The 9,817-nt window shown below is 37.3% G+C and overlaps 1 protein-coding gene across 1 annotated transcript in view; it reads right to left on the reverse strand.

The window, feature by feature from the left end:
• The window catches only part of LOC148583384 (uncharacterized), an 11,011-nt gene extending 2,052 nt beyond the window's left edge, over nucleotides 1-8,959 (reverse strand). Inside the window, exons 1-5 of the mRNA XM_088511394.1 lie at nucleotides 8,750-8,959; nucleotides 8,453-8,650; nucleotides 8,211-8,344; nucleotides 7,751-8,138; nucleotides 4,367-4,875 (exon numbers count right to left, since the gene is read on the reverse strand). Of these exons, the coding sequence (XP_088367520.1) occupies nucleotides 4,367-4,875; nucleotides 7,751-8,138; nucleotides 8,211-8,344; nucleotides 8,453-8,650; nucleotides 8,750-8,959 (1,439 nt within the window). The remainder of the gene's footprint in view (nucleotides 1-4,366; nucleotides 4,876-7,750; nucleotides 8,139-8,210; nucleotides 8,345-8,452; nucleotides 8,651-8,749) is intronic.
• Between the last annotated feature and the right edge of the window lie 858 nt (nucleotides 8,960-9,817).

Genomic DNA, 9,817 nt, shown 5'->3' on the forward strand with positions numbered 1-9,817 from the left:
TGATTGTTTGATTTTGTTTGGAATTTTTTTTTCCTTTTATTTATTTTTGTTTTAAATTTTTCTATTTTTCTAGTTTTTTTTTTTCGTAGTTCCTGTTTTGCCTCTAGAGGTGCTCTCGAGCGCCTAACCAGGGCGATTGAGCGCACCTCACGGTGCGATCGATTGCACATCCAGAGAGCAGCACAGTTACGACACTAATTATAGATCTAATTTTTTGTTTTATTTCATGCAAGGTCAGTTGAGTCTGCATCTTCATAAGTTTTATTTTTAATTTTGTTTCTTTTCAATTTTTTTTTTCTTTTAACTTTTTGTTATTTTATTTTTAATTTCACACATGTGGGGAGGCATTCTGACGCCCCATGCATGTTCATTATGCCATGACCCTTATGACCATGTTAGAGAATGTCCTTCAATACGACAAATTTCTAACAAAATTTTTGGGCATAAGAACACATCGTTCTCTAGATTGAGGACCAACCGCTATTTTGATTCCTATAACCCATCATGGAGCCAACAGTCTAATCTTTCATGGCAAGCTCAAGCTCCTGGAATTCAAGCACCACAACTTCATGAAGAGGAGCCATCTCCACAGTTCTATGGTCAATCATATTCATGTCTTAGTCCCAGTTTGGGGCAATCCATTTTCAAGATAATAGCTCATGAAGAGGAACCATCTCCCATATATGACTATTCATATTCCTCTCCACCTCAACAATACTAAGAAGAGACACCTCCTCCGAAGAATTATGCGTTAGAAGAAGCGCATGCTAGTTTAGAAGAAACTGTTGAGGAGAGTTTTTGTGAGCCAAGTCTTGAGGATCCAATGGGAGAGCGTTTTGATCAAATTGAAGGTGACCTAGGCCTGGACAATCTACTTGAGCATGCTGAAACTTCTAATGAGCCAAGTCTTAAGCATCCTTTGGGAGAGTGCTTTGATGAATTTGGAGGTGACCTTGACCTCGACAAGCTACCTGAGTATGCTGAGACTTCTAATGAGCCAAGTCTTGAGGATCCATTGAATGAGCATTTTGATCAATTTGAGTTTGACTTGGATTGTGACAAGTTCCTCAAACCAGCTGAGATGTTTAGTGAGCCATGTCTGGAGGATCCATTGGAAGAGCACTTTGCTCAATATGAATTTGACCTAGACCTTGACATGATACATGAGCAAGCTAAGGCCTTATTGGATTCTACTCCTAAGAACAACAAGGTGGAAGAAGAAGATGAGCAAACTGAGGTTCTAGAGGAGCTACATTGGGAAAAGGAAGAGAGCACTGAGACTTCTTCAACATCAGCTCCTATTCCCAAATTACTAAGAATCCAAGAGAGAAGTCTGTTGGGGCTATGTGATGAGCAAATTGAGGACATCAAGATAGATGAATTCCCTGAGTATTATCTAGTTCATGATTCCCTCCCGGATGAGAAACTGTTGGAGAAAACTCAAAGGTGTCCTCCCTGATCTATAAACACTCGGAAGCATCTTGCAACAAAAAAGATTCATTCCCTTTGGTGCAAGAGAAGAAAAGACTGGTGCTTCAAGTTTAAAGTGCCATAGTCTAGCTGAAGACGTTAAACTTGGCGCTCAGGGAGGCACCCCACAGCATATCCTTTTTATTTTGTTTGCTTGTTTTATTTTTATTATATTTTATTTTATTTTGTTTCTGTTTTCCTTTGTTACTTTAGTGTTTTGCAAGGACAAGTGTGCTTCAATTCAAGTTTGGGGGTGTGCTATGAGCCATACTATTCGAAACAGTTCGTCCATCTCCCGGGTAAATTCTTTCCATGTTATAAACACATTGGGGACAATGTGTAATTTAAGTTTGGGGGTATGGGAGACACTTTACACACACTTTGTCCTAGTTCTATTTTATTTTTATTTTTATTGTTTATGAAAAAAAAATGAAAAAAAAAAATTCCCAGTTTTATTTTATTTTTATTGTTTGTGAAAAGAAAAAAAAAAAAAAATGTGCATGTTCATGTTTGCCTTAAAATTTTGGTTGATCTTAAGGATTGTGATTTGATTTCATTAGTGAGCCTAAAATTTTGAACACATGATCTAATAATTGAGTTTTTTTTTAGTTTGGTTACTTGCTTAGGACAGTTGAGAATTCATATGTTTGATCTGATCTCACAGAAGCACATTAGCACATAATTTGTGGGGTATGACATGAAAGTCTGATGTGTGTGTTTTTATGTCTAGGGTGAAACTGGATGATTTATTAGATGGATACTTTGGCATATATATATATATGTGAAAAAAAAAAACATGATCATTGATAAGGTTTTCACTGAGTAACTGGACCTCTTGCCTTAAAGCATTGAGTGTTCACGTTAAAAGGTGAAAAAATTTTGATTTGGTTAATGTCATGGTTAGTTTGGTTTCGTAGCCTTTTTGACTCGAGTTAGTAAGTCCTAGGAGTGTCTCTACACCTAATGCCCTAAAATTATCTGGTTTGAGAGTCATTGACTTAACACTCGTTACATGGGTCATTTAGAAAGCTTAAGGGAACCAAACATTGCACAATCTGACCAAAAAAAAAATCAAAATGCCATTGTTGTTCATTCTAATAGGGATTTCAGTGAACTTTGAGATGTGGAGACATTACACATTGGAAATACTGGGAAGCCTCATATTTTTGTGCTAGTTTACTTTACACTGTTTTCAAACTTGTGATGCTTTATCATGTCCTTTGTAAGTAATTGAACTTTGAAATTCCAATTCATTGTGAAGATGGAGTTCATCTTTTTAAGCTTGCTAATGAATAAAAATCATGATCTTGAAGAGATGCTTTAATTTTTGGAATAATATGAACTGTGCATGATGTTTGTGGGTAACATTTCTGGAAAACCCTCACGAGACTTCACTCGTCCTTTAGGAAATTTTTAGGGGTTTAAAAGGCTTGTTGCATACGCTAAATGCAATCGTACATCCCACGAAAGATGGATTTATCTTTTTGTTGTCTGTTTTTTCCATTTAGTTCTTAATTTTGTATTGTTAAGGGACTAGCAATATGTAAGTTTGGGGGTGTGTTAAGTGCTAAAATATTCATCTTTTTAGCCCTTAACTTACATGTGTTAATCCTTTAGTTTTAGCTAATTTATGCCATTTTAGTTCTTTTATGTGTTTTTCTTGATTTTTGTAGGACATTGGAACAAAAAGAAGCAACCTCAGAAGTTTCGGACTTTAAAGAGCTATTTTGAGAATATGGAAGGCTATGGTAGTGCGATCAATTGCAAGGGAGCTACGATTGAGCGCACTACAAGCAAAGACCACAATACGCAAGGCACCTGCGATGGAGGGCCAGAACAAAGAGGATCGAAAGCAATCCGGCGATCGATCGCACACGAGCTACGATCGAGCGCACCCGTGCATGAGGGGCAAGTCAGCCGCCAGCCTTGTTATGGAAAGTGTGATTTTTAGGGTTTTGAAGCTTTGTGCGAACTAGGGTTCAAACCCTACGATTTTTAGGGTTTCTAGAGTATTCCTAAAGCCTATAAATAGACCTTTAAGCCTCTAGAATAGACACACAATTTCCAAGAAGAAGAATTGGAGCTCTTCAAGTTCAAGTTTCAGGTTTATTCTTTTCCTTGATTTTATGAAGATGTTTAGCATCAAACTTATGTGTAAATAATTTATTTAGTAATGCTAGATTGAAGTGCTAGTTATGTTTAGTTAATATTCAATATTGGCATCCTTGTGATGATCATGTTGTGATATTTAACTTGATTAATTCCTGCTTTAATGAATTCCTCATATGTGTGCCTGATCAACATATGCATGTGGTATAGACTAGTTAGTTAAACCAATTTGGATGACTGAGTCCTGGGTTTAATAAAAGTAACAAAAGAAATCCACACAAGCTTCTTGGGTTAATCAACATGGGGAATCGGGAGTATACACCCATGCCCTAGGCCTCATATGTTTGTCGATTTCTACAGAATCATGCTTTCTTAAAGAACAACTTAGTATACACCCATGCTAAATCCTTTAAGAAAGAAAAGAGTTAGAGTATACACTCATGCCTAACTTGTTACTTAGGGAAATCTATAGCTTAAGGAGTATACACCCATGCCCTTAGGTTGACAAATATTAGATATACATAACATGATCAAAACATTGGCATATTGATATACTATCTAAATATAATTAGTGGTGGATATCAAAGCCCTACCTTTTTATTATTATATCAAAAACCAATCTTTGTTTTGTTTTACTTTTTGGAATTTATTTTAGACAAAATTTAGCAATCCTCGTGGAAATGACCCCGTACTTGCACCCTATAATACTATGTTGACCTCGTGCACTTGGGGGTAAAACATACAATTATTTGCCTATTAATTTAGGTAGATATTTGTAACAACGGACCATTGATCGGTTGGACCATGGATGGCATTACCACCGAGGGACTGATTCCCCTTAATATCATCAATGGTCCAGCCGATAGCTTCCTTGTGCTCTCTTAAAACGTCCAATAACTTCTCTTCTTGAGCATCAACCAAGTTTGAAGCTATAATCATAGGCAAAGAATCTGCTGGACCGAGGAACTTATACTTGAGGGTCTCCAGTAGAGGCTTAAGTTCCATCTTAGGGTGCTCTGGCACTATGGCCTCCTCAATTTCACTGCTCACCAGAGGAGCATACTCCAATATTGCATCTGCTTGCTCAAGCAACTGGTCCAAGTCCAAATCATCTCCAAATTGAGCAAAGCATGCTTCCAAAGGGTCATCTATGCTCGATTCACTAACTGTCCCCTCAATAATCTCCTCAATCAAGCATACATTTCTCACCTCATCATATTCTAGTGATTGTTTGCAGATATCAAAGATATTTAGCTCTGCTGTCATGTTCTTGAAAGAGATCTTCATCACCCCCACCTATAATTTATCAGGGTATTTGTTGTGCAAATTTATTTAACTCGCAAGTGCACGAATCAATTGTAGTTTAATGGATTGCAAGTGCGAGGTCGATCCCACAGAGAATTGTATTTTTGAAAGAACACTTTATATCTAAACTAATTAAATCCTAATCTAGTTCCAAAAGGGTTTTGATTTTTGAGTTTTGAAAATTAAAGGATAAACATAAACTAAATAAAATAAGTAAATCTAAGGATAAAGGTACTAAGGTTTGGGAATTCACACTCACCAAATCATAACAACATACTTTATGTTCATCAATATTAATCTGAAGTTCTCACAAATTAAATCATAGATATGTTTTACTATGCTTCAAAGAATTAATCAAAATCATCCCATGTATCCATTCATTGACCAAATCACAAAAGGAATCCAAATTAAATTGAAACACCAGATGTATCCGTAGAATAAATCACAAGGGATATCCAATTTTTATGAGTTAAAAGCCAAGCAATCAATCATATGAAATTATCTCAAATCATCACATGTATCCTTGAATCACAAGAGATATCCAAGAATCAATCCATACAATTGATTAAAAGTAAAACAATTGAAATATAAAACCCAATAAAATCAGAATAATAAAAACTTACATAAAAGTGATGTTGTTCTTCATCGGTGAGGCTTCATCCCCAACCTTAGTTGGGAATTTAGCTCCACATAAAAATAAAACCTAAACTAAAGAAAACCTAAACTAAAAAGAGAAAAACTGTAGAATTTTGCTCTCTCGGATTGTGTCTCTTTTCTTGAATGCAAAGAAGTCTATTTATAGGCTTAGGGAAGTCCTAGAAGCCCAAGTAAACCTAGATAATTCGGAAGTCTGTCTTCCAGTCAAAATAGAAGTCTGAAATCGGACTAGGATTCGTCCAACTTTGTGTCTCTTAATGGTCGGGCGATTTTGACATAGAAACCGTCCGAATTACGAAAATTCTATTTCACAACAAATTGTTATATTTTGAGCTAGCTTTCTAATGCCGTTTGAATCACTTCAATCCGATATTTGAGCGGAGAGTTATGGTCAAAATACTAAGACGTATGCAGAATCTGAATTTGAATCCGATCCGAAATCTTATCCAATCTGAACTTTAATCTGATTTAACCTTTTCTTGGATTTGGTTAGACTTAACCACATCATCTAGGTCTTCTCAAAGTATGCTTTCTTCCAAACTTCGCATTTTTCCCTTTAAAGCTGTAGTTTTTCTTTAATGACCTACAAAATACTAAAAACACAAAACTAACACAAAATATTAAATAACGACACAGCTAAAGGATTAACTAATGTAAATAAAGGGGTCCAAATATGCAATATTTGGCACTTATCAGTATTAGTTGTAGCTAAGAAATGTCACCCTAAAATCACCGGTATTTGAATCCCAACATTCTGAACCGGTTCCGTGTCTAGCACAATAAAGTCCTTGGGGAAATAGAGCGTCATAGATGTGGGCTTCAATTCTCCTAACCCCAATTGTAAGTAGATTGAATAGGGTAGGAGATTCACACTTGCTCCAAGATCTAATAAAGCCCTTTCAATTCGGCTGACTCCTATCATGCAAGAAATGGTAGGACACCCAGGGTCCTTATACTTGATAGGCAGTGTTGTGAATTTTAATTGTACTCGCAAGTACACGAGTTGTTTACAATATAGCTTATGCAAGTGTGAGGTTGAATCCACAGGAAATTGTGTTGGTGTAATTAAATTTCTATCTAAATCAAATGATTTTTAACCTAGTTCCAAAAATTTTGTGATTTTTAAATTGAAAATAAATAAACATAAACTGAAACAAAAAGAAAAAATCAAAAGATAAGATACTAAGGTTTTTAGAATCAGCTCTCACAACTCATAGCAACAACTTTCATGTTCATCAATATTTTCCGAAGTTTTCAACGACACATTTTATGTATGTTATATTTTTTAGCAAAATAGATGAATCAAATCATCCAAAGTATCCGTTCTTTGTACAAATCACAAAAGATACCCGATTTAATTTAAATCATCCAATGTATCTATGCTTTGCACAAATCACAAGGGATATCCAACTTAAATCAAATGATCCTATGTATTCGTTGAATAAATGACAATAGATATCCAATATTTAAGCAAATAAACCAAGCAATCAATTAAAAGTGATCAACAATTAATTGAATATAAACAGAACAATGAGAAATATAATTCATATAATTGGAAAAAGTATCAATTTACATGAAAATTATCCGTTGCTAATCATTTGTAAGGCTTCATCCTCAACCTTAATTGGGGGTTTAGCCTCTCATGGAATTGAAAGACAATACAAACAAATATGAATCCATGGAGTACTAGAAGCTTACAAAACAAAACCCTCAAAATTGGGAGCACCAAAAGCAAGGAAAAACCTAGACTTCCATCTCTCTCCTTTGAAAAATCGTGCATAGCGCCCCCCCCCCCCCTGAAATTTCGTTTTCCTTTTATATCCCTATTTATAGGGTTTTTTTTTTTTTGGGGGGGGGGGGGGGGGGTAAAAACAGCACTGGGCATACTTCTGATATGTGGCATGTCCGGATAGACCTTTGCTGTGTCCAAACAACTTTTCTTCTCCCGAGTACGCTCGAGTGACACTGATGTGCGCTCGAGCGCACGTCTGTCCGGACGGGCCTGTTGGCCATCTGGATGGGCCTTGCTTCCTTTCGATTTTCAAATCCACTCTTTTCCCTTAGCAACCTTCAAAACACTGAAATTACAAAACTAAAACAAAACCTTAGATCATAACACGGCTAAAGGATTAACAAATGTAAATTAAGGGGCTCTAATATGCAATATTTGGCACTCATCAGGCAGCTTGCAATGAAGGATAGAGCTGACCTGCTCGGTCAAAAACGCTTTCTTTGGGACATTCGTTCTTCTTTTGACAGTAATCAAGTCCTTCAAAAGTTTGGCATGTGAAGGCACTTGTTGGATGGCATCCAAAAACGGAATGTTGATTTGGACTTGCTTGAACAACTCCAAAATGTCCCCAAATTTTCCTCCTTTCTTAAGTGTTTGCAATCTTTTAGGGTAAGGCGCTTTAGGAACAAACGTCCCTGGGGAATCGTCAACAATGGGTGTGACTCTTGAAGGCTCAGCATCTGTTCCCTCATTGTTGCTACTATCTTGCCCTTGCAGCACAGCAAGGTTCTTTTCTTGCAAAACCACTTGATTGTCCACTTGTCTCCCCAACCTCAGTGTGACAATTACTTGCACATGTTCCTGCCTGTGCGCATGATTTGAAGAATTTCCAACCGCAAATTGTCCCTTAGGGCTGGGCACGGGCTAACTTGGAAACTTTCCCTTCTCTCTTTCACCCAAGTGATTTGCTATCTGTCTGATCTGACTCTCCATCTTAGAAATTGCTAGGGTGTTCACCATGGTAGCATTCTTCACTTCACTTATGGATTGGCCTGTGAGCTGCATGAAGCCCTTCAGAGTATCTTCCAGAGATGATTATGAAGAAGAAGTTGGCACTTGATTGGGAGCTTGGAATGCAGGAGGTGGCGTTCGATGAGCCGAGCGGCCATGATTCTAAACCGGTGGAAGAAATCTGGGTGGGTATTGATTTTGAGCATGATGAGGGGCTCCTCCCTGATTCATCGGTTGGTTCTGCTTCCCTAAGAAACTAGGGTAGTTCCGCCACCCTGGATTGTAGGTCTCCAAGTAAGGTCCACTTGCTTCCTTCCTATAATCATTGAAAGCGTTCACTTGTTCCATAGGGCACTCGGCAAAAGCCTGTACAGATGGACAATTCTATGCTAAGTGCAAAGGACTAGCACAAATGGAGCAGCTATCAACATTGAATGCATTAGCTGCATTGATGGATTGGCTCACTGCGAGAGCATTGACCTTTCTGGTAAGAGCATCTATCTTCATCCTCAAATTTGTGTCTTCTTTCACTTCATAGATGCCTCCTTTCTTGGGAATAAGAGCGGATTTGTCCAGACAACTTGAAAAGTCCCACTGCTGTGTGTTGTCGGACAACTTATCCAATGATCTATATGCTTCATCTCCCATCAAACTTAAAAATGCTCCCCTATTCATAGGCTTAATCATACTACGGTTGGACTGAGTCAATCCTTAGTAGAAGAACTGAATGAGCCTCCTTGTCTCATATCCGTGTGGAGGGCATTTTATCAACAACTCCATGAACTGCTCCCAACTCTCATAAAATTTCTCATCCTCTTCCTGAGAGAAAGAACTAATTTCCCTTTGGTACTCATTGACTTTAGACATCAGGAAAAACTTATTGTAGAACTTGCTCAATAGGATTTCGCAAGAGATGATAGATCCAGGGATGTTGGAGTCCAACCATGCCTTGGCTCTATCATGTAGTGAGAAAGGGAAAAGTTTCAGATGAACAGACTCCTCAGAAAAATTCTGAAACGTGAATATGTTGCAAATGTCCTTGAACTTCTTCATATGATTGTAAGGGTTTTCCATCTCTAGACCATGGAATGACGGTAAGAGTTGGATCACATGAGGTTTAAGGTCAAAATGCGTAGCATTAGTTGGGTGCAAAACTATACACGAAGGAGAATTAGTCGCCCTGGGTGCGAACAATTCCCTAAGACTTCTAGCTCGCTCCTCATTCTCAGCTCTTCCTTGTTCCACATTCTCAGGTATATCCTCCATCTCAACAATAATCTCTAACTCAACAGGTGTTCTAAGATTTCTCCTAAAAGTTCTTTCTATTTCAGGATCTAAAGGTGTAATCTCTAAGTTCAAAGATCTCCGACCAAGCATACACCACACAAAAAGTACTAAGATAAACTAACTAACAAAAACGAAATAATCACAAAAATAAGAAAAGCAAAATAGAAAATAAATGCAAAAACAGAAAACAAAATACTCACAAAATGGACCAAAAAGATTTGGCAAATTTTTTTTTTTACTCAGCTG

Source organism: Corylus avellana, chromosome 10 (genome assembly GCF_965113065.1).
Source record: "Corylus avellana chromosome 10, dhCorAvel1.hap1.2, whole genome shotgun sequence".
Taxonomy (NCBI): Eukaryota; Viridiplantae; Streptophyta; class Magnoliopsida; order Fagales; family Betulaceae; genus Corylus; species Corylus avellana.